Source organism: Ahaetulla prasina, chromosome 1 (genome assembly GCF_028640845.1).
Source record: "Ahaetulla prasina isolate Xishuangbanna chromosome 1, ASM2864084v1, whole genome shotgun sequence".
Lineage (NCBI taxonomy): Eukaryota > Metazoa > Chordata > Lepidosauria > Squamata > Colubridae > Ahaetulla > Ahaetulla prasina.
Window position 1 is genome coordinate 73,401,034 of NC_080539.1, and position 25,210 is coordinate 73,426,243.

The 25,210-nt window shown below is 38.0% G+C and overlaps 1 protein-coding gene across 1 annotated transcript; it reads left to right on the top strand.

Annotated features, from left to right (window-relative positions):
- The first annotated feature begins 585 nt into the window (after positions 1-585).
- MRPS18A (mitochondrial ribosomal protein S18A) lies at positions 586-24,766 on the top strand. Its single transcript, XM_058162841.1, has 6 exons — positions 586-702; positions 4,882-4,913; positions 7,397-7,501; positions 13,374-13,497; positions 15,099-15,168; positions 24,408-24,766. The coding sequence occupies exons 1-6, from the start codon at positions 603-605 to the stop codon at positions 24,550-24,552; spliced, it is 576 nt and encodes a 191-aa protein (XP_058018824.1). The 5' UTR covers positions 586-602; the 3' UTR covers positions 24,553-24,766.
- Positions 24,767-25,210: the final 444 nt, after the last annotated feature.

A 25,210-nucleotide genomic window follows, 5' to 3' on the forward strand; every position in this document is an offset into this window, starting at 1 on the left:
TTAAAGTTGACATTAAGTTTAAATCTATTAGTTGCTCTAGTATTATTGCAATTAAAGCTGAAGTAATCTTTAACAGGAAGGACATTACAATAGATGATTCTATGAGTTAAACTTAGGTCTTGTCGAAGGCGACGGAGTTCCAAGTTTTCTAAGCCTAGGATTTCAAGTCTGGTGGGATAAGATATTTTGTTGCTTTCAGAGGAGTGGAGAACTCTTCTTGTAAAATATTTCTGGACACGTTCAATTGTATTGATTTCAGAGATAACTGATAATTGATGTCAGAGGTAACTGATATTGATGTCAGAGGTAACTGGACTTTCTTTGTTTTTCTTTTAAGATGTTTCGCTTCTCATCCAAGAAGCTGAAGAAGAGTTGAAGAAGCTTTTTGGATGAGAAGCGAAACAGCTTAAAAGAAAAACAAGAAAGCCTAGTTGCCTCGGGGGACGAAGGGAACCTTTAAAGCTTCTCGCCGGGTGTAAGGCAAACACCGGCAGCGCTTTTCTACCCGGGAGAGTTCCGGGGGGGCGGAGTCGGATACCGCTTTGCTCCAATCGGGGGGCAGATCCTGAAAGCGGAAGAGGAAGCGCCTCAGCACTTTAAAGATGGCGGCTCCCGTGGGGCTTTTTTCTCGGTTTGCCGCGCTTCTGCCTCGCTTCTCGGGGAGCGGCTGGAGCCGGCCTCCCTTTCGCGGACTCCGGCAGGGTGAGTGCCGATGTTTCCTTTCCACGCGTAATACTTCAAACTACAAACGTCCGGGGTCCAGCGCTGGCCGAGGACGGAGTGGTTGAGCAGCCGGGCGCCTTCCTCCACGGTGAAGATTCCTGGCAGCCGCTGAAACGAAAGTGCCGTTTCTGTGCAGTTTTTACGGTCTTAGAGCCCGAGGATGGATGGGTCGGTGCACGGACTCGTAATCCCAGGGGATGCAAATTAGAAAGGCAAGGCCACCCTACCAAGTGCACATAATCTGTAAAATTCCTATGCCTGTACAGCTATGGGGTATCTTTATTTTATTTATTTTATTTTGTCAAATACATATTAAATAATATATATAATTATAAGCATGAATTGATACGTAAAATGAATACCACTAAAGGGAACATTAGGACAGGGATGGTAGGCATGCTGGTGCTCTTATCTTCACCATCTCTTTTCTTTCTCCTCCTCCTCCCGATTCTGTATGGTCGGAGAATTCAATCTGTTGTAGCAAATGCACTTGGAAGTACAGGTAGTCCTCGACTTACAACAGTTCGTTTAATGACCGTTCAACATTACAACAAAAAAAGTGACTTACTGCCATTGGTTCACACTTGAAAACCGTTGCAGTATCCTGTTGTGGGCAGCCGATCAAAATTCAGATGCTTGGCAATTGACTCATATTTATGACAATTGCAGTGTTCCAGGATCATGTCATTGGCTCTGACAAACAGAGTCAATGGGGAAACGGATTTGCTTGACAACCCGTCTTACTTATTTAACAACTGTGGCAAGAAAAGTCATAAAATGAGGCAAAACTCACTTAACAAATGTTTCACTTAGCAACAGAAATTTTGGCCTCAACTGTGGTCGTAAATCGAGGACTTCCTGTATTGCAAAGTTCAGGTGTAAACATAGATGCAAATAATAGAGACAGTGCATTGGATTGGCCCTCATGGATGCGGATTGTAGGGGGCGGGGAACCAGCACATCTAAGCTGGGGAAAGATGCCATAGTAAGAATGTGGAATTAGTAGTCTTAAAATAGTATCAAATGTCTAGATCAGCATTAATTCAGATGTGGTGCTAGAATTCATTGGGTCCATTGAAAGGATCCAAGAGCCTTTCAGGGGTCTAAGAAATCAAAATTATTTGTCAGACCATGTTGAAAAATAATACAATATTAAAACCCCATCAAATAATGTGAGGAGAGTTATTGGCAGCGTATGCATCAATGTTAATTTTTAATATGGTAAATCTCAATAAATATAACCCCTATAAACAAAGATTTTTTTGGGATCCTCTATAAATTTTAAAAGTTGGAAGGGGTTCTGAAAGAAAAAGGTCAAGAAGCCTTCTCTAGATGTTCAGTTAAAATCCTGATAGATCTTTAGGTTTCCCAATTTTTGTTAAGGATTTTCTTAAGGGAGGGGAGGTTGTTTAATAGTAGACCATATGCTTGTTTTGTTTGTTTGAGTGTGTGCATGCACGCACGCACACGCACACACATGCACACACACACAGAGTTAATCTCTGCTTCTCCAAGTTAAGGCTGAAAAAAAAACATTTATTGGAACCAAGAAAACTGCTACCGTTGAGAGATGTGCTGGGGTTCATGGTCTAACTCAGCATAAAGATGCGCTCTTCCCATTTTCTTGTCCCATATATTTTCCATTGATTTAATATGTTTTATTTGTTTCTATTAAGCATTAGGGAGAAATACTAGTGTTCTTTGTGTGTTTTTTCTTTCAATATAATGATGTTGCACTGTACAACTTTAGTTTTTCTGAGTAAGAATGCAGTAGGTCTGCATTAATTAAAAATGCAGTAGGTCTGTAATGTGTAATCTGTGCAGGAATCCTGATACTGACTCCTGTAGAGCAAGAGTGGCCAATTAATTTTTCCAAGAGGCCACATGTGAAATTGAGGTAACTGTGGGGAGTCACTGATGCGGCCTCACTCTCTACCGATGCCCTACCATCTATGCCCCCCCCCCATGCCAATGACACCGACAGTGTGGGTTGTGCAGGGAGAGCCAAAATGCTCGATGTGACTTGCAGACCATAAAATGCCCAGATCTGCTCTAAAGGCTGGGGTTTTTTTAAGTTGCATATCTCATGTGAGATTTTATTTATTTTGTTCCATAGCTAATGGGATTTGTTTCATTTTCAAATCTTTTTCATGGCAGCTTCTCCCATATCACATTGATTCATTCCACTTTGATTACAGAGAGTTCCCCTGCTAATAGTAAGAACCTTAGGCCTCTTTCTATTAGTCTGTTTCTAAAGTTCCTTTGGGTTGACAAAATCAGAAAAAGAAAGAAAGAAACCAAGATCACACAACCCTATTCTCTGTGCTTATCCATATCTTTATATTTAACTGAGCTATCTTTGCTTCTTCATATCCAAACGTTTCATATATTCTCTTCGGCTCTTTCTCCCATTTTTTATTGTGTTGTTTTGTTTTGATTGAGGATCTCATCAAGTCTAATTAACAATAATTTACCTTGTGACCTACTTCTTCTCAACCCATTTAATTCTTTGTTTTACCATTAAATTCTCATTCATGCTGTTTATATGATCAAAACCATCTTAATGGACTTATTGCAGTATCCATTCATTTTCTACCCAATCTGTTGTTTATCATACCGTCTCTTAAGCATTCTATTCTCCCTAGAGTCAAAATGTGTGTTTCTCTAACATACCAGCCTCTCAATTTTGTATAACCAAGTGGGCAAGGAATTCACTCTTATAGGCAGACATTTTCATATCTTTTAACAGTGCTACTTTACAACAGCATTTTCACATCTTGAAATTATTCCATCTCTCCCCCCCACACACCTGCTCTTTAGTAAACTTTCTGCTACATCTTCTTGTTCACAAACTCTAGCTGACACTACTCACATCACAAAGTGTAATTGCTGCGTTCATAATAAAACCTACACTAGCTTGGATAATGAAATGTCTGCAAGAAAACAATCAAGTTCAGGGAGCATCAGAGACCCTCAGTCCTTAGCCTGTGGACGAAACGTATAGAGAAAAGAATCTGTTAGGGGAAATGATTGACCCCATCCTAGCTGAAAACAAGGGCAAGAAGAAATCCCTGCCATCAGCAGATAAGGAAAACACTGGATAACAGAAGAAGGTTCACTGTTCCCTTTTACTGCAGAATGAATGGCTTTAATTCTTTTTAACCATGAAACAGACAAAGAGGTGACCACCAGCAGTTGGGGCAGAGAACAAGATTTTCCAAAGAAACATTCCTGAAATTGAGCTGTTACCTTTTCTAAATGAGACAGGAATACACACTCTGGGTACTTGAAACTATTAGACAAGAGCAAAATAAAGCACACATAAAACGGATTATATTTAACCACCACACAGCTTTTTCATGTATCCTTCAGGATTTGAAATTCATTCATTGACTGGGAAAAAATACATAACTTCCCACTTTTGTAGGTGATTAAATAGCCATTTCCGAATTATGTGGCTATTAATGATTGTATTTTCGCTATCTGTGAATATGTATCATAAAAGAAGAATCATTTATAGTATGAAAAGTGCTGAACTATTGGGAAGTATTCTCTGAGATGTCGAAAAAGAGGATAGTTTTTTTTGCTGACCCGCATAGTCATAGTGATAAGAAGCTTTGACAAGAGACTGCGCATTGTGATGACTCTTCCATCACTTGTGTCATAGTCACTTTTCAGCTTGTTCCCCAAAATATCAAGTTGCTCCACTTAGTAGACGATCATCTCCACGTTCTCCAGAATGGCAAGACATTTAGAAGATCACATGCTACCTATTATTTTCAGCCTGAAAATGCTTGGTAGGCTAATCAGTTCAGGTTATTCTCACATAATTATTGCTGATGATTACTGTATGTATAATGTTTCAGTAATCTGGAAAATAGACAGGTTTTTTTCCCTTTCATATAAACTGAATTTGCTTTAATTGCCCTTTCTCCCTCTCTTTTATGGAGAGGGAGAATATTACTCTTTTATGGAGTAATATTAGAGAAAATATTTGGACGAATGCTGAATTTCATATTAACTTCCTCAAATATCATTTCCATTCTAATACTATATTTATTACTAGGTCACAGCAATTGTAAAATGCTCTTCATGACCCCAGTTTCTTTACTGGATTTAAATATATCTAACATTTTCTTCACATTTTTGTGTTTGCAGTTATAGAAACTACTGAAGGGAACACCACAACGGTAAGTGTGCTGTATTTTCTGAATTGCAAATAATTAACTTTTATAAACCATCAACTTTCAGCTGAAAAATGGAACAGTAACTTTCAGTGAATAATCAATATGCATTTAAATCTTGGTATGGTTATGAACAAAGCTTACCTAACTCCTTATATTAACCTTCTGAATATGTTCTCAGAATTTGCTATTACAATCCCTTGTTACTTCAGTAAAAACCACTGCTTCTTACAGGATAGGGATGTCTGCAGGTCTGAATAAACACTATGGACTTCCAGGGCCCTCTTTAAAACTACTGAAACAGTATGGAATTGCTGTTGATTGAATATACTCACAAGAAAAAGAATGCTCTGAGATGTTAAGAACGTAATACAGATAAATTTAAATGTGCTTTGCAAATTTTTATTTCTCTCCTGGTTTATTAGTGTAATCTGAAAAATGTTTTCCTGGATAGTTTGCTTCTTTTCTTGGTATCATAAATGTCAAGTTGAAAAACAAAGACAAAGAGAGAACTCTTTTGTGAGAAAAGTGCATTGTCTTCCCATCCAGCACTTAGCATCGTTTTGGGAAAACACTTGTGGTGAAGTCATAGTCACACACTTTAATTTTCAGGACCTTTCCAAAGTAATCTATGCTTCATATGGAGTTGTGTAATGAAGGCTTTTACTGTCTAAATTGCTATACAATTTTTTTGAACCAGGTGACACTAACATTCATCACTGGAAGTTTTTAAGAAGCGACTGAATAGTCACTTGTCTGAAATGTTATAGGGTCTCCTGCTTAAGCAGGGGGCTGGACTAGAAAATTCCTTCCAGCTCTGTTCTGATTGATTGGTTCATTTGAATATAGTTCTTGTGTACTAATAACCACATTAAATCAATCTGAGGCTTAAACCAATAACTCATTTTACATAAAGGGTCAAGTTTTAGCATCTGAAAAAATCAGTTCTTTTATTTACCCACTTTATAAATAAGACATTTCAAGGTGACAGCCTTGTCTAGGTAAGTGTGGATTACTAGTTGTACAACTCTATCCCTAATAGTGGTTATTTTTTTAGCAGTACTAAATAGTGTTCAAGACTGGTTTGCTGGCAACAAAAAAGGTCAAGAACAAAATTCAAAGCACTTTCAAAAGACGAGTTTTATTTATAGAGATACCCTATTGGACTGAAGATATTTGCTTTAGCATTTGGATCTTAAACCCAGCTTCTGCCTTTAAATCTTCCCCAGAAAATGATTAAATATCTTTTGCAGCAAACAGATTTCCAAGTCAAATAGTTCATGATTATGTCCATGATAATTTGCCACATTTGCAAAGATGTCCTCAGACCTTCTTTTAGAATACGAATAGGTACCTAGTTGACAGAAAATGCCTTTTGTCAATTAAGCTTTTTTGTTAAAATACTTCCTCAAAGAACATGTTATGAATTCCCATAACTTTAGACACTTTAAAGTTAGCGGAGCAGCTTTGGGAAATGAGCAACATTCTAGTAATTCAAGAAGCAATTATGAGATAAGTTACACCTTTGAGCATGATTAGTGGGACTGTGGGCTCTATTGCTTTGAGGAGGAGTTATTTATTTTATTTATTTTATTTTTCATATTTATATACCGCCCTATCTCCCTAAGGACTCAGGGCGGTTCACAGGCAATTAAAATATATATAAATACAGATTAAAAACGACGATTAAAAAACTTATTCTATTGCCAAATTATTAAAAACAATATAAATAGTAAAAAACCCTTAAAACCAATAACTTTAAAATCTAATCCAGTCCCGCGCAGATGAATAAGTGTGTTTTAAGCTTGCGACGAAAGGTTCGGAGGTCCGGAAGTTGACGAAGTCCTGGAGGGAGTTCGTTCCAGAGTGTGGGAGCCCCCACAGAGAAGGCTCTTCCCCTGGATGTCGCCAGACGGCACTGCCTAGCTGACGGCACCCTGAGGAGTCCCTCTCTGTGAGAGCGCACGGGTCGGTGAGAGGTATTTGGTAGCAGTAGGTGGTCCCGTAAATAGCCCGGCCCTATGCCATGGAGCGCTTTAAAGATTGTCACCAACACCTTGAAGCGCACCCGGAAGGCCACAGGTAGCCAGTGCAGTCTGCGCAGGATAGGTGTCACACGGGAGCCACGAGGGGCTCCCTCTATCACCCGCGCAGCCGCATTCTGGACTAACTTATTAGCTAGATAGACAGAATGTGTCCCCTTTCTAAGACAGGATCCTCCTAATAGGATCCTATCTAGTATCTGTTTCTAGTATTTCAGAACACAGTGGTACTTGCAAACTGCTACTTAAAATTCAAAATATTTTTTTCCTTTTTTCAAGTTCATTCTCTGAAATGTAAGTTGGTAGCAGCTCAGTCTAATTATCCTTTTCTGCAGTTTGATGTATTGATGTTGTACATGCTGAATAAATTAATGTAGGAAATCAAACAGCAGTTTTTGAAACTTCGACTCAAAATTTCCCTCATCAGTTTGCTCTTAAATATCTTAGATCGAAGGCAAAATTATAGACGATGTGGAAATCCCAAGCCCTCCAAATCCTTCTGGTAACTGTCCTATTTGTCGCTGGAACTTGAAACACAAGTACGATTATATGGTGAGTTTTTATTTTAATAGTTGCTAAAATATAGCCATGCTGACATCCTCCTGCTGAGGATAAAGTATAGTTAATCCAGTTATTTCTGGTTCATTCTCATAATTGTATGCCTGGTATTGTCTAATGAAATAATTAACTGTCTTAGAGGTCAACTCTTCTTTGCACAAAATGTCAGGATTCCTGAGAAGCAAAATTACATGTGTAGACTTTGTTACTGCTAAATTACATACCAGCAAAACCTAATGCCTAGAACATTGTTTTTAGTTAAAAATAATAATTTACATTCTTAGAGGCATCACACAAAAGGAAAAGAAAATAGAAGAAAAACAAAATTAGCAAGCAAAAATGCCAATTCTTTTACAATCATGGCAGTTGGCAGAAATTTTTCAGAGGGAGATAATTGCAGTAAAGGATTTGTTCATAATATGTATATGCACAACATTAATATACCTCTAACTGTACTGTGCACACATAAGCACGTGTAAGTTAAACTCTCTACTGAAGTTTGCTGGCAAAATGATCTCTTTCATAAATCTGATAAAATGACAAGAAAAGGTTTTCATCTTCTAGGATGGGAATCTAGGAAATTTATAAAGTTATTTACATTAACTGACTTCCAGCATCTTAAAACTGAAACCTACCCAATCTTACCTAGAAAGACCAAGGAATAATAGCTATTTTATTTCTTCTTGGAACATTGGTGAACAATAATGTACATAGCAGAATTAGAATCTGTAGATTGTTAGAGCTCCGTTTATTTTCACATTGCTAACCAGCCATGTTGTTAAATGTAATATGACTTGTGCATGTTTTGGATTTCATACTGAACAAGCATTCTTGGAATTATAACTTATTTCATGAAATTATTGATTTTGTGACTGATTGCACATTTAAGAAAACAAAGTCCTAATTAAGATTGGAGGTCTACTATTTCTAGCAATTTCTGGTGAGTGGGCAATAAGGTTTTCAAGATAAATAAAAAGAAAATAGTGTTATAGGTCTACCCTTCTATTTTCTAGTGAGTAAGTCTTGGATCTAGACAGTCTCTTTCCAGCTGTAGTTAAAATTCTCAAGAGTAAAATACCATAAACTGTTGAGGACCCATATTAATCATGGACTGGATGAAGAAAAAGAAATTGACACTTAATCCAAACTAGACAGCTGCGTCCCTGGCTGGTTAAAAGGCAGTTCAAGAAAAGTTACTAAATAGTTTTAGCAGCATTGTTTAAGGAAGGCTGAATATAAATCTGATTTTTTCAAATATGCAGGGTCACTTATTTAGTTTATAATCCATCCCATGATTCTGCAACCTCAGTATCACAAAAAAGATAACTGGATATTTTGGCAATGCAACTCTTTACAGTGCATGGAGAAGCATAGTTTCTGAGCAGCCAAGCATCAAGCTGTCCTAACATCAAATCTTATTCCAAAAGAGGCTAGATTATGCCTATGAAATAGGAGGAGCTATGCTTTTAACTCCACATAAATGTTATATCAGAAATCCTTCATATTTATAATAAATTGTTGGGCTACTGCAACCAAATCTGCAACATTTGTCCCCCTCCCAAGGTTTATTGCACTTAAAAAAAATAGCAAACTAGGCAACTGGGATAAAACATCAGACTGCAAAATAAAACCTGACTTTGAAACATTATAAATGGTCACATATACAGACCAGCTTTGAAATCCTGAATTTTTGAACAGTTATGGGCAGAAAATATTTCTCACAAGACACTCTTTCTCTGGCACACTGTTCGCCTAGCATTGGAGATTTGAATACTTTGAAATAAATATTCCATAGCCATGTGGGTCAGCTTTTTAACGGAACACCTATCTCCTCCTTTAGAGAAGAAGGACCCGTAATAGTTGTTGCATCATTGGAAATTCTTATGAAAGTGCTTTAATGCAAGGACAAGGAACATACAATTTTCTGGCTTAATCTAGCCTGCACACGCACAAGGAGAACAGCTTCCCTGGAATCCCTCTCTGATACCACCATGTTTCCCCGAAAATAAGACCCCTTCTTATATTTTTTTGAACCCTGAAATAAGCACTTGGCGGCATTGCCATGTGCTCAAAAGCCCGATTGGACTTATTACCAGGGGATGACTTATTTTGGGGGGAAAACAGGGTATCAGTGACTTTCCCAGCATGCCTCTACTCCAGCTGCTTCCCCCTTCCCCCTTTGGGGAATGTGAGTGAGACCCTGCCCATAGGGTCCTTGAAACAGAGCTTCTGAAAGCAAGACCAAGTGATTTTTTTCCATTCAGAACCTGGCCCTCAACTCCTTCTCTGCTTGGTCCTGCAATTAAAAACTCACCAATTCATCTTGGTGTTGTTTTTTTCCACGCAACAGCACACCAGGAGACTTCAGATGATTTGAAAAGTTTGTGGCGCTGAAAGAATTAAAAGGAGTCCATTAACTTTTGAAGATAAAGGGAACTTTGTTTTTATTACAGTTTTTTAAGTTTAATAATATCCTAATTATGTTTAGCAGTTTTTTTAAAAAAATATGGCTTTGTTTGAAACAGAGGTGGTTAGAATTGCCAAAAGAGCGCTACAATAAGCAGCAGCTCTTGTGCAACCCAAAATAATAACATGGGATGAGAAGAGTGCGCTGGTTGTATAAACAAATCCCGAAGGTCGTTTAGTCAAATTATTAGCACTTGTCAGGAATCCAGGTGGCCTTGGGTATTGGCCCTGCCCACAGTTGCAGCCAGATTTCTGCTTCCAGAGAATACATTGTTCATGATGGATTTTGTTTACCTAGCAGGAGAAATCAAATACTCTGTCCAGATGAAGGCAAAACTTTTATTTCCTCTTCTCTTGTTTGGAACACAATTAGTCTGACCATGAGTAAATGTCATCTCACTTTGGCAGTGGAGAATAGAGGCCAGACTCCAGGCTTTGCTTCTGAGTTCCAAATTAATTCAATCCAAGTTGTTTTCATCAGATCCTACAGATTACAGGGGTGGGAATCTGGGTTCAGCCTCTCCCAGGAGCTGCCCAGTGATTAAAGCAAAGCTGTAGTTGCAGTCTTGGCTGCCCATTAGCACACAGTGTTAATTTCATGGAACATGACAGCAGTGCTAATCTCTGCCAGAATATTGTTTTTTTCTTTTAACCCTTTTGCACTTGTTTCTCCGTTACCCTAAAACACTGTATCTTTGGACTGCCTTGTAGCATAGATGAACTCTGAATGAGCAATATTACATTGTTGGACTTGGAGTCTGTTTGTGTATTAGAAGAATTAAAAAGATAAAAACTAACAAACTAATATAGAGTAAAGATAAGAAAGGAAAAAGAAAAGAAAGACAAAGTAAGAAGTGCAAAAGAAAGAAGCATAAAAAAGCAGCTTCTGATTTTCTTTACAGTCGTTCTAAGTATAGATGTGTATTTTACTTATTCGTACTCTATGGGTGCAGCATAGCCATCTTTTTTCTGTAAACTGGTTTTTCTAACCATCGAAATCATAAATCATAAATTCACTTGTTTATGTTTCACGCACAAAGTCTATAAGTGTTTCCAGGCAGCAATGAATAAATATGACTTTTCTCTGATCAAATGGGTCAGTTTGACCATCTCAGCAAATTCCATCATCCTCATCATTCATTCATTCCTCCACTGTGGGTAGTGTCTAATCTTTCCATCTTTTGCATATAATAATCTTGCTGCAGTTATCATGTACAAAAGTCTTGAGGCTTCAGCTGAACCCTGGTAAGATGAAATGGCTGTGAGTTTAAGGAGCCTCAGGATTTGTATGTTTATCATCCTTAGTTCTGGATGGGCTTTGCATTACCCCAGACAGACCTGGTACGCAATCTGGGCGTTCTCCTAATGTGATCCATGTGTATTATAATTCTGGAATTTCAAATATTAGTTCATCTGAGGCAGAAAAGGGAAATTTAGCATTGCTCAAAGGTTATTTTCAGCTGAGTAAATTAATTTGGCCTGTGAATAGTTCACATTATTAATAATTCTGCTTGTAAGTCGTCCAAATTCTGGCTGCTTGATTCCAAACTCAGTAATCTTGACAAATAAGTAGGTAATAGATAACATTTCCAAGCAGGTATCTGCTATCTTTGAATTTTATATTTCTTAGATACAGTGTATCTAAGTGTATCTTAGAACAGAATAGAGCGACGTTTTCGTGCTTTTACTAATGTGTTTTTTTTTAACTTTAGTATTAGATTACTCCATGACTTGTTGTTTTGTCTTAACTATGACTTTGTAATTTAGTAACTTTAAATATTCTAGTTATACTTTCACCCAAGAACATCTAGAAATGCTCCTTGTGGCTTGGTTTGCCTTATAATCATTTCCTGAGAACACTAGTTGAATGCCCTGGAATGCATTCCAAGATAGGTTGCAGTGCTGCATTTTTTCTCTTTCTGAAGAAAAACCCTGGATTTTTATTTTTATATTTTTATTAGTTGGAAAAAATTAAAAGTATCTAGAAAATTAGAGCATTGTCAAGTTCTTTTTGTAATCAATTTTATTTCTGTAAAGATAAAACAGAAAAAGAAACAAAATACAAAAACAAATATGTACGCCATCAAAAAAAAGAGCAAAACTAAAGGTGTTAACAGAGGGATAGAATCAAGATCATGTGAAGTGTTAATACCACTTTATAATGCCATGTTAAGACCACAGTTGGAATACTGCATCCAATTTTGGTCACCACGATGTAAAAAACATGTTGAGACTCAAGAAAGAGTATAGAAAAGAGCAGCAAATATGATTAGGAGACTGGAGGCTAAAACGTATAAAAAATGTTTGCTGGAATTGGGTATGCCAAGTTTAACGAAAAGAAGGATCGGGTGACATGATAGCAGTGTTCCAATATCTCAGGGGTTGCCACAAAGAAGAGGGAATGCAGCTGTTCTTCAAAGCACCCAAAGATAGGACAAGAAACAATGGATGGAAACTAATCAAGGAGAGAAGCAACCTAGAACAAAGGAGAAATTTCCTGGTGGAACAATTAATCAGTGGAACAACTAGCCTCCAGAAGTTGTAAATGCTCCAACACTGGAAGTTTTTAAGAAGAGATGGACAACCATTTGTCTAAAATGGTATAGGGTTTACTGCCAAGCAGGGGGTTGGACTAGAAGACCTCCAAGGTCCCTCCCAACTCTGTTATACTGTTATAATAAGTGCTTAAAAAGTTAATGAAAAAATACATCAGAAAAAAATAAAATATAGAGTATAATATGTCTTTACAATAGTAAGCAATTATAAGTCTACATATAATTATCTAATGTAAATAGGCAAATGTATTCATTTCTAATGCACTTAGATAATGAACATGCTTTTTTATCTGCTGCATTTTGTATAAATGAGTCATATTTTATTATATTTATCCATACAAAGTACATATGTAGGCAATCCACTCATAAAGAATAAGTGTAAGTAGCTCTTCAATCCATTGAATAAATTGGCAGTATACTGTGTTTATTTTTCTAATGTTGCAGTATCAGTCTTTTTAGCTGTAATAAGGGCATGGAGAATCCATATGCAGTTGACAAATTCTATGCACTTGGCATGTTATTCAGGAGAATGTTATTAATACAGAAATAATACAATGAAAACAGAAGATCTTGCTCATAACAAAGCCCTCACACTTTTGGCTGTTCGCAGCTTCATGTATTATCCTTTGCATTTTAAAGCACCTTTGGGGAATAATTTTAGCATAGGGAGCAAAGCAAAATATCTGGCAGTATGCACATACGGTTTATGCAGAAACATTCAGATGGCTAATTTCATAATGCTTTTCGGAAGCTTTTGCATCCCCATCACTTGTGAGCTCAACTGATAATGGTACTTCTGGATTTGTTTTTTTGTTTTTTATTTTTTTTATTTTTTGCTTCTTTAGGACGTCTTACTGCTAAGCCAGTTCATAAACTCTAACGGAAGGATGATACCTCGTGAGATCACAGGCCTTTGTGACGAAGAGCACAAAAAGATTACAGTGTGCGTGCAAATGGCTCTCCGAGCAGGTAACTACTTTCAGTTTCCTTGTTTCTCTTTTGTGCAAATAAGAATCAGCTGGAAAAAAATGAATCTTAGTTGCTCTAAAACATGGTTCTCAATGATATTTGAAATTCAACAGTGAAAAAAGTAAGGTTCTACATTTAGGCCAAAAAAACAAAATGCACCAGTACCGTATATGTGGTACCTTGCTCAATAGTAGTACCTGTGAGAGGGATCTTGGAGTCCTAGTGGATAACCATTTAGATATGAGCCAGCAGTGTGCAGCAGCTGTTAAAAAAGCCAACACAGTTCTGGGCTGCATAAACAGAGGGATAGAATCAAGATCACGTGAAGTGTTAGTGCCACTTTATAATGCCTTGGTAAGGCCACACTTGGAATATTGCATCCAGTTTTGGTCGCCACGATGTAAAAAAGATGTTGAGACTCTAGAAAGAGTGCAGAGAAGAGCAACAAAGATGATTAGGGGACTGGAGGATAAAACATATGAAGAACGGTTGCAGGAACTGGGTATGTCTAGTTTAACAAAAGAAGGACTAGGGGAGACATGATAGCTGTGTTCCATTATCTTAGGGGCTGCCACAAAGAAGAAGGAGTCAGGCTGTTCACCAAAGCACCTGAGGGTAGAACAAGAAGCAATGGGTGGAAACTGGTCAAAGAAAGAAGCAACTTAGAACTAAGGAGAAATTTCCTGACAGTTAGAACAATTAATAAGTGGAACGACTTGCCTTCAGAAGTTGTGAATGCTCCAACACTGGAAATTTTTAAGAAAATGTTGGATAACCATCTGACTGAGATGGTATAGGGTTTCCTGCCTGGGCAGGGGGTTGGACTAGAAGGCCTCCAAGGTCCCTTCCAACTCTGATGTTATGTTATGTTATGTTATGTTATGTTATGTTATGTTATGTTATGTTATGTTATGTTATGTTATGTTATGTTATATTTACTAACCCTGTTTTCACTGGTTGCAAACAACCCCTACAGCTGAGCTTCAGTTCTACTGTTTAAGGTTAAATAAACCTTAAACCTGTGATAGAACTTTGTAGTCATTCTGCTGTATGATACAATTTAGCAATCTATAGCAAGCTACATCAGCAAATGGATTAACAATATAGACTCTGTGCAAAAGATCCTATTAATCCTGTTAGCTCCACTCTTATAAAGCAAACTGAGGCAGAGCAGTTCCTGCTCTGATCTCTTTGTCTTATTCCATTGTGCAAGATATAAGGAGGCAAAAAGTTAGGGACTAAAGGCCAGCAAGATTTTAGGAATAAAAGCATGGAACTAAAAGCCAGCAACATTTTGGTAATAAATGGAAGCTACAAATCTGATGGACCTGTAGCATATACACCAAGATTCTGTGTAAAATCAAAGTGCTACAATGTGATCAACCTACTATCCCGTATGATTTTAGACACTTTAAATAATCATTTGCAGCTGATTTTTATGCTTCGAAAATAAAGAAGATAACAAAATTTCCATTTATTGGAGATGAATGTGTAACTGTATTTGAGTTCGTAACATAACTTAATACTAGAATTGGATGCGTATTTAGGAAATTGCTTAATTTTTTTCCTTTCTCTCTCCACCCTACCACCCCCATTTTTAGGTTTGCTGCCAGATCATGAATCTAAACTTCCTGAAGATGATGTTCGCAAACCTAAACTAATCCTCAACAGGTTAGGTGCTCTTTGACTACTAAGTGGGTGAGGGAGGGGGAATTTTTAGAATCCTTAGAAGTGGACCGAAAACAACAGTTCAGGTAGTCCTCAGCCTATGATCACAATGGAGCCCAAAATTTCCATTACTAAGCAAGACAGTTTTTAAATGAGATTTGCCCCATTCTACAACCTTTCTTGCCACAGCTGTTAAATGAATCACTGCAGTTGTTGAGTGGATCATTCAGTCATTAAACAAATCCGGCTTCTCCCATTGACTTTACTTGTCGGAAGCCAGGGGAAGATTGTAAGTGGTGGTCACATCACACACACACACACACACACACACACACACACCGGGACAGTGCAAGTGTCATAAATATGCTGCAAGCGTATAAAATTTGATCACGTGACCATGGGGATACTGCCATGGTCGTAAGTGTGAAACCCAGTCATAAGTCACTTTTTTCAGTGCCCTTGTAACTTCAAATAGTTGCTAAATAAATGGTTGTAAGTTGAGGACTACTTGTATAGTTTAGTTTATTAACTGATTAATCATGATCATATCAATAAAAGAAAACAAAAATACATGACCTGGTTCTGGGATTAAAAAGGTAAAAGAAAATACAATTATAAAATGCATATGTGGTAATACAAGAATAGAATTGAATTGAATTGAATTTTATTGGCCAAGTGTGATTGGACACCCAAAGAATTTGTCTTGGTGCATATGCTCTCAGCGTACCTAAAAGAAAAGATACCTTCATCAAGATGCAATACTTACAACACTTAATGATAGTCATAGAGTACAAATTTAACACTTAAAGAGTCAGCAATCAAATAAATGCATCACCTTTACAAGGAACACCAGTTTATTCAATGTATCAGGATCTTACTACAACTGCGTTAATTATAAACTTAGCAATTCTGCTTTTACAGTATGTACATTGGAGCGCAATTTGTGATTCAGATCCCAGTGGGCTGTTCTTTCCAATAGAGATGCTAAGTACTTGAGCCTAAAGGGGTGAAGACAACAAATAGATCCATGATCCAGTTTGTGGGATATACATCCCTCTAATTCAGGGGTGTTAAACTTGCGGCCGGATGCATCATGTGCTGGCCACGCCCACCCCCATGCTAGCGAAGAGGGAAAAGTCATGATACGTCACATGATGACGACGTGACATTGCAAGTTTGACACCCATCCTCTAATTGGAGTAGAAGCCTCTCTGATATACGAGTATAAGAACCCACTGAACTTTTAGTTGATAAACTGTGCTTAGTTGATAAATTCTCCTACATATAATTAATCTTAGTAGTTTTTGTAAAAAGAGCCATGTATCATACAAACCATCTGGTTCTTTTTTAATCATGCTTTCATTTTTTTCCACACACACACACCCCTCTTTAATTTTCTGTTATCTATTGTCCACTTTTAATCATTTGGTAATTGTGAGCTACATAATAGATAAGTTAGTTTATTAGCATCAATGGGTGGCAAAAAGAACAGGAAGGTGGCACTTATTCTGTCTCCCCCTTTTATTTTAGTTTTTTTCTCTTTTCCTGCACTTTGTAGTTTACCTACCTAAACCTCTTCCAGTCTTTTTTTCTCCTCTCCATCCTGCTTTCACACCTAGTTCCTTAATGGGGAAACTTAAGCCTCCTGTTGTTGTTGGGGTTTTTTTTATGTGTGGTTTTTTTGTTTTGCTTTGCTGTGTTCAGAGGAACTAATCCCTTGTTTATGACCTTGATTTTTGTTGCCATGGAGATGTCAAAGCACTTTATGAAGACAGTATTTGCAAGCCATGGGGTTACCAAATGCCAGTCACTGTTCTTTAGGAAAAATCGGAAACTTTGAGGTTGCTTCCTTGTCCTTTTCCAGGGATGTGGTCATAGCTCAATCTCTTTTCTGTTGATTGTATTCTGAATAAATTTTAGAAGTGCTTTTGTTATTTTTATTTTCTGGGCAGTCTTTACATTTTTACAAGGATATATCATATTTTTTTGTACTATAGTGGATGGAAAAATAGTGGGTGGAAATTTCTGTATGTCTTACAGAGCAAATATTGCGGCGGTGGGGGGTTGGTGCGGCAGAGGTCGCTGCCACCTGTCTCTGCTGTCACCGTTCACCGCCACTGGGGAAAGCTGGAGCCTTTGGTGCCAAGCAGCTGATTGGCAGTGGGATCAGCCTCCCAGAATACCACCATCACCGCCTAGAACAGCTGATTGGCACGGTATTCTGGGAGGCCGATCTAACCAACGATCAGCTGCTTGGCAGCGAAGGCTCCAGCGTTCCCCAGCAGAGGCAGCAGCTCAGCTCAGTTTACCAGTGGTGGGCGCAGTAGTGCGGAGCCCTGATAAGACATGTGCTGGGGCTGCAATAACGTGATGAAACTGACCATGCTGTTTGCTGCAAGGACGCTAGCCAGATGAATACCGGATGGATGCTGGGAGGCAGAGGCATTTTTTTTTTCTTGTTTTCTTCCTCTAAAGCTAATGTGCGTCGTATGGTCTTGTGTGTCTTACAGTGCAAAAAATACGGTATTTTTAGGAACATGTTTTATGTGTGTAGACAATATTTGTATATGTATAGACCCTGTTTTAAAAGTAAAAAAGGAACAAGATACCTACTACACCCTAGAATTGCTTTTATCAAATTGTTTCTGGACTGTCGTATGATGATTTATTAACTCTAGCATTAACTCCACTGGTCTGAATTCAGCCTACTAAATGAAGGCAGCAGTGATCGATTCCATTTCTTTCCCCATGGAACAGACATAGAATTTAAGCCAAACAATTTAACAAACTGCTGTATAGTTCCCAAAGAGAGATTTAATTTTCGTAGCTCTTATGTCTATCTTTTCTTTGCTTTCCCAGTCTAGAGTTTGCAGACCTGGAGGGTGGGAACGGAAGCCAGGCTGGAATAAATTTGGTAACAGGGGACAAAACAAGGCATTGTATTTAAAAGTGACAGAGCATTAATGAAATGCAAAGTTTTTGGAACAGTAAGTAGAACTAGTAGGCCAGAGCTGCCTTTGCTGAGGCATTTTTAGGAACGCTTCTCCAACTCATTGGGATTTTGTCTCTGTTGACTGCAGAGAGAAAATGTTTCATTTTTGGACGATTGCCATATCTCAACCAGGACAAGAAGGTTGTGGATTTGGCTAGGTGCCTACCCCCCACCTGTGCCTCCCACATTGATTTCTGGAACAGTCAGCAATGCAGAAAAAGTGGATGCTTCTTAAACATTTCATAACTCTGATGGGTTAAGATGTAACCCTCTACTCAAACTGCTACTTTCTGTATTCAGAACAGCCTCAGAAGAAGCAATGGTCTTCAAGGCACAGGACCCCTGTTTGGAAATTTGTTTCCAACTTCGTTATGATTTTTTTTAAGTATCTATCTTTGTGCTGTCTGCTTCCTCATGCACAATATACCTTTAAGGTAATTGGGTTCTTGACATGGTAAAACTGTGTGAATCAGAGCGCTAATATTTCATGACCTCTCATTTAAAAAGAATGGCAAGATGTCCTTTTCTTTAATTATGTTTAGGAAGCATGTTGTGGACAAGGAATAAATTATTCCCAGTATATATTTCTTCTTCCATTTCTTCTCTTTTTTTAAGTGACAAAAGCATTGCTAATCTGAAATACTAGTAATGGTTGCAGGAATTAGTGGTCTAAAAATATTACAGAATATGGTTGTTATTGTTGTTATTACAGTGCCAGTTTTGATTTCCCAGCTGTTCTGCAAGATGGCTGGACAGAGTCCTTCCCCCATGTAGGAAGGATAGAGAGTTGGCAACTAGACAGGGTCACCCGGACAGACTCATGGCCAAGTAAAGATTTTAATCCAGTTCTCAACAGTAATAGCTGAACACAAAACCCGGTGCCATACTGGCTATTTTCTCTCACCACAAGCTTTCAAAAGTGTTGAATGTTGCCCTCCCCTGAATAGGATGAAAACAAGAATTTTGTTCTGAAACTTTCCCCGAATTGAAGGACAGGTCAAGCATACAGAGTGCGTGACTTCATGGGAAATTTTGCTTTACGTGTAATAATTAAATCTTTGCCTCAACCTGAAGGCCGTTCTCTGTGCTCATTTCCCCTAGAAATTCTTCTCATTATTCCCATGAGCAAAGAGACAAGTAACCCTTTGAATATCTTGGCTCGGTGCCCTGCCTTGATGAAGGTGTAGAGTTCTGGCTCTCTCCGCTGGTAGCAGATGAGATGATGACAGCATGAAACCTTGTCTCAAAACCCCTTGACCCCCAGAATCTGAAAAATCACACCACTGAACTTTGACAGCAAATTGGCTAAATTTCAGATTTTAGCAGGGATTTTAATATTTTTAATATCTTTTCTGGATTTGGGGGGAGAGGGGTAATATTTGAAAAAGATTAAATATATCAACTATCATCCAAGGGCTTGAAATTGCCATGTGGGGGGGGGTTTGCACAATTGGGGACTGCTTTCCAAGATTTAGAGGAACTCAGTGCAGGTAGTAATTGGTAATTACTAATTAAAGGTAAAAGTAAAGGTTTCCCCTGAAGAGTCGTGGTCAAGTCTAGGAGGTGTTGCTCATCTCTGTTTCTTAGCCAAGGGAGACAGTGTTGTCCAAAGACACTTCTGTGTTCATGTAGCCAGCATGACTATATGCCAAGGTGCACAAAACTCTTATTACCTTCCCACCTAAGTAATACCTATTTATTTACTTTGCATGATTTTGAGCTGCTAGGTGGGGGCAGGAGCTGGAGGCATATAACAGGAGCTCACCCCATCGTGTGGTGCTCGGGTCTCAAACCCGGGCTGTCAGGTTTCCAATTTACAAACTCGGCATCTTTAACTGCTAAGCTGTTGCACCCCCAATAATTACTAATCAACAATAGGAATTGGGAAGAGGAACTCGGTCACAGTTGTAAGGCATATCACCTGACAACACTGACTTACAACAGAGGTTCTAGCAATTCCGGTTGCCACTGTTAAGTAGATCCCATGGAGTTGCAGCATCCCTGCAATGTCACATGGTCACATGATTGCCATTTGCAACCTCCATATTGCAATCATGTGACCACAGAGAGTCTGCAACAGCCACAACAGTAACCCATCATAACTACTATTCATTCACGCTGTCACTACTTTGATCAGTTGCTGAACAAGTGGCCGTTATATGAGGGCTACTTGTATGGGAATGGTAGATAAATCTGTTGTAATCTTTAATGGCTCCACAAAATAACATGAAAAAACAGCCCCAAAAATGGGTTTAGGGTGGGAACAGGATTAGTTTGCCTCCCATGAACGTCGTCCTCCAATTTTCATCCATTATCACTAAAAGAAAACACCTTTTCATCTCCTTCAACCCTTGAAAGACTATGAGGAGCCCATCCTGATGTAAAATATTTCTACTACCTGGTTCTGCTGATTGGCCTTGGGCCCCAATGGGGTATTCCATGTTATTGTGACCCAGGCCCAAGTAGGTAGTAATAAACTCAGTCCGTGAAAAAAACAAACTTTATTCAAACAGATGGGAATTACTTCATTCAACTCAAAGTAAAACAAATGCCTCCTAACACAGATTCCTCAGTTCTCTCGGAAATCTTTGTCCAATTAGGCAAACTGCCAAAGACCATTCCTGGCAAATGTCCAGAAGCCACAAAAACAAAGACGAAGCAGAAGATGAAGCAAAAGACAAAGCTACAACGTTGTTTTCCGGCAAAGACAAAGCCTTATGGGAGGGGCCAATCATCTCTTGGCCCTATTCCCAAGTTGTCCTCTCTGCTTGAGCTGCTCTTGCCTTCTGGTAGCTCTTCTCATGCGTGCTTTAGGAACAGGCTCCTCCTGTTCCTCTGCCTCACTACTATCAGTCTCTGGAAGCTCTTGAGTCCGCACCTCACTTCCCGATGGCCCTGGCCTCACCTCAGCCTCATCGCTGTCCTACTCCGTTGCCAGATCTGTAGGCTGCTGATAGACCACAACACATATTAGAATTGTTATGAAGAAAATCCTATCTCCGCCCATAGAATTCAGGGAGGGAGTGTTAACTTAGTTTCATTTAATATTTAATGTTTTGTACCTTAGTTTTTTATGATGTTTGGAAGCCACCCAGAGTTGCTTGATAGTGAGATGGTAGCATATAAATTTAATAAATAAATAAAATACTGTCCTTCATCAAATCACAACATAGATGCTCATTGAAAGCCTAATCCAGTCCAAGAAAACCCTGGACTCCAGCTGAACATTATAGGATATACAAAGAGAAAAGGATTGTGCATCAAAGCAGCACAGCATTCATCCCAGGTTCAACGTTCTTCTGCCTGTAGTTTTTCCAGCCAGCCCTATTTCACTCTGCCAGTGTCCCATATTTACTGTACAGGAGTTTTTCCGTGCCATCATAATTTTTCTTTAAAAGTAATTGTAATCCATTGTTATCCCAGTTGTATAATTTTTAGATTTTATTATATGTCATATCATCTCCAACATCTGTTTCCCAAAGCTGCAGTAAAATTATGTCTAGACTATATAGAGAAGATCAGCACCTGGTAAATTACATCATAAAAATAATATTGTAACGTGGGTATATGCTGTAATAGGGAAGCTAATCTGATGCTATGCATTACAAATTCATGGTCTTATATGAAAATAGAATAAGGAAAGCTTATATAGAGAATACTTCACCTGAAGATAATGAAAGATTTAATATGTCTTTATTTTTACAACAAAGACGATAATATGGCTATTGAATATTACATTGGAATCTAAACAATACTAGGTGAATTGTTCCTCATAGAGGTTTTTAAGACATTAACCGCCAGTATAAATAAGACAGTAAGGAGGAGATCTGGACTTAATTTACATGCTTTAATACTTTGCATTTTATCTATTGCTTTTTGCTTTATTAAGCCTAAGGTAGCATCCAGCATGTTCATCTATATTCTTATCTGCTCTTCAGATTTCAGTCCAGACTTGACTGCTGTTCTGAAATTTTGCCCATTTTCATAAGCAGGCTTGGTTCAGCTCACTTTCTGCAAGATAGTAGATCAGCTTTTGAAGGGGGAGGGGGATTTCGGTTCTAATCTTTAGTAAAGCAGACAGAGAGACAAACCAAAGTTATAACTACAGTCTACACAATACAATTTAGAAAGGCTCCTGGAATTGGCATATATTCCATTTTTCACACTGCCATATTAAATATCTATAAAATTAGTTTGGCAGATTATGATGTATTTCAGTGAAGCCTTTTTTCTACTCTTTCTGTAGCTTCTCCATGAAGTTTAAATTAGAAAAAAAAAATTAGCCTTTGGTTTTTCCCTGTAATGAAATATTTTAGTGGGGGGATATCTTTGGGTTAGTTTCTGATGGCTGCCTGGACCAGTCCCTGCAATTTTCTTGGCAAGATTTCAGAAGTAGTTTGCCATTGTTTTCTTCCTAGGGCTGAGAGGATTGACAGGCCCAAGGTCATCCATTGATTTTGGGCCTAAGACAAGTCTAGAACTCAGAGTCTTCTGGTTCCTAGCCTGATGCCTTGACTGCTCTTCCAGGCTGGCTCCCTAATAAAATCTACTGAGCCATTAAGTATCCAACTGTTTTTTCCAAATGATTCTCAACAGGTTTCTCTTTTTTTATATCTAGAATGAAACGTGAGTTCATTCATGCGAAATGTATTATGCGAAGTAAAAAAATCAAACTTTAGTAATATTTTCAACATAAAAAATATTATTTCTTCAATTCCTTGATGTCTGTTTTTTACATTTCTGAACCTTGTAGCTATTGCGATGTGCTTACAACTTAAGCTATTATTTACTTGACAGCTTTATTTCTTTATTTGACAGCAACCAGAGAGCAAAACCTTCTTTGGAATCTTTCATTTTGAAAAGTGTTGGAGCAATGGGAACATTTTTATATGTTCAAAACTGCTTGAGGCTACTGGGATTTTATTACTATTTTGCACATCCTAAATGGGCAAAGACGCAAATCAGTTTTACACAGCTCCATCAAAATCACTTAACATTTCATGTAGGTGTATTATTCCTCACCAGAGAGGCATATGTGCAACTTTATTGATCACTTCCTTGTCTGCACTGTTGCATTTATCAAGAGAGTTTTGTTAAACTGAATGGAAAATTCTGCAGGAGGGAGAGGAAACCCCTTGAGAGCAAAATGCTCTGATGATTCTAAATATTTCTGGTTAATCTGAAGCTAGGGGATACAGTATAACCAATCCACTTCCCTTAGCTCCTTGGTTTATGTTAGGAGTTCTCATAGGAAAAACATTTTTGAATCCTATTTGACAAGCAACTTAAATCATTCCTTTTTTTTCTTTTCTCTCATTTATTTAGTTTCTATTATGTTTTATTTTTTTTCTTTCTATATATATTTGTATATTATAAGCAATAAAAATCATTTTAAAAAAGAACTTCACTGCACTTTCTTATCAGAATGTGTGAAAAAGAATGGTCCTGCCAATTCTTATTCTCCTGTATTAAGAAAACTTAACAAAGTTTTTTAACAAAATAGATGTTAATCCCTTTGGCAATTCAAATCCTCAACTTAGTAGAGCTGCCTTGTGCCTGTCCTGTGAACACAGCAAAGATTCACCAGATAACTTGATATTGTTTCAAAAGGATGAAATAGAAATAATAAGATTGAAGTTGGCCAGTGCATTGCAATAACCTGATACCCAGATGTAGCCAGTCAGAATTGGACCTTGCTGAAGGACCAGTACGTGCCTGATTTTATTTTGAAACAATGAAATGGTGGAAAGAATGAATGAGAAGTTAATGGCCATTGACTGAATTTCAGAACAATACCTAATAGGAATTAAAACAGAACAGAGTTTCTTATTTCTTGCCTGATTTCTACAAATCTAAAGCAGCACAAGGCAATGACTCCTGTTGTAATTGAAGACGTACAGCCCACAGTTAAGATGCTTAGATCATTTCAGAGGCACATGGGTCCCTAGCTGCCATTTCTCTGCTGATAAAAAAATAAAAGGAGGATGCCATTTGTAAGTATTTATGGCATTTTATGCAATAAATATGAATGAGGTGAGAATGATGTGGCTGGATGGAGTCACTGAAGCAGTAGGTGTGAGCTTAAATGGATTCCAGAGGATGGTAGAGGATAGGAAGGCCTGGAGGAACGTTGTCCATGGGGTCGCAATGGGTCGGACATGACTTCGCAACTAACAACAACTTTGCATTTTAAACATGTTTTGTGGTTGCCAGTTTTATTCATGGCATGGTTTTCTGCTTCTCTTCACAGGTACCATACCAGATATCCTATCGACTCTGTGAAACCCATTTACAAGAAGGGGAGAAAATGGTGCAAAGTTCCTATGCCTATATCTCATCCAGTACTTAAAGATAATATTACCTATGGATCAAAGCCCCTTCGTTTTAACCACTGAAGGAGTGTGCAGCTTGATTTGACAGTAGATGACGATCATTCAAACCATCCTGTGTGCATCATAGATGTTTTGTAGAGTCTGGAAAAAACAAAATGGTTGCAGTTGGTGATGTTGTTTTGCTGGAGCCTGGGAAGGCTAGTTGAACAACCAAATTGTCACCTCTACTGAGGCATATCTCATCTTTGTGTATATTCCAATTAAACTCTTGAGATAATTTTTTTGTCATGACCTTTTTTCAGTTATTTCAATAGCCTGTACAATTTGCATCCTATACTACCCTAAACGAATTGCTGAAGAATACAATCATATAATGTAAGATTTGGAAGAGTTCTTTTTAAAAAATCATACAGTCCAGTACAAGAATCATACAGCCCAGTACAAGAATCACCAGTGCTAAAGTATCTCCAGAAAATGTCCACTATCTCAAGTAGTCTATTGTTGAATAGCATAACATTACATTTTCCTGTCCAATCACAATCTGCTTCCTTGTAATTTAAGTAATTGTTTTTCATCTTATCTAAGATTTTCCTTCCTTACAGACCCTTTATTATCTAATTACTGTCCTCTGGACACACGCTACTTTGTCATTCCTAAAATACACATCAGAAATTGGGTGCAATATCCTCAGTGTGGTCTGACAAATCTATTTTGACTCTCT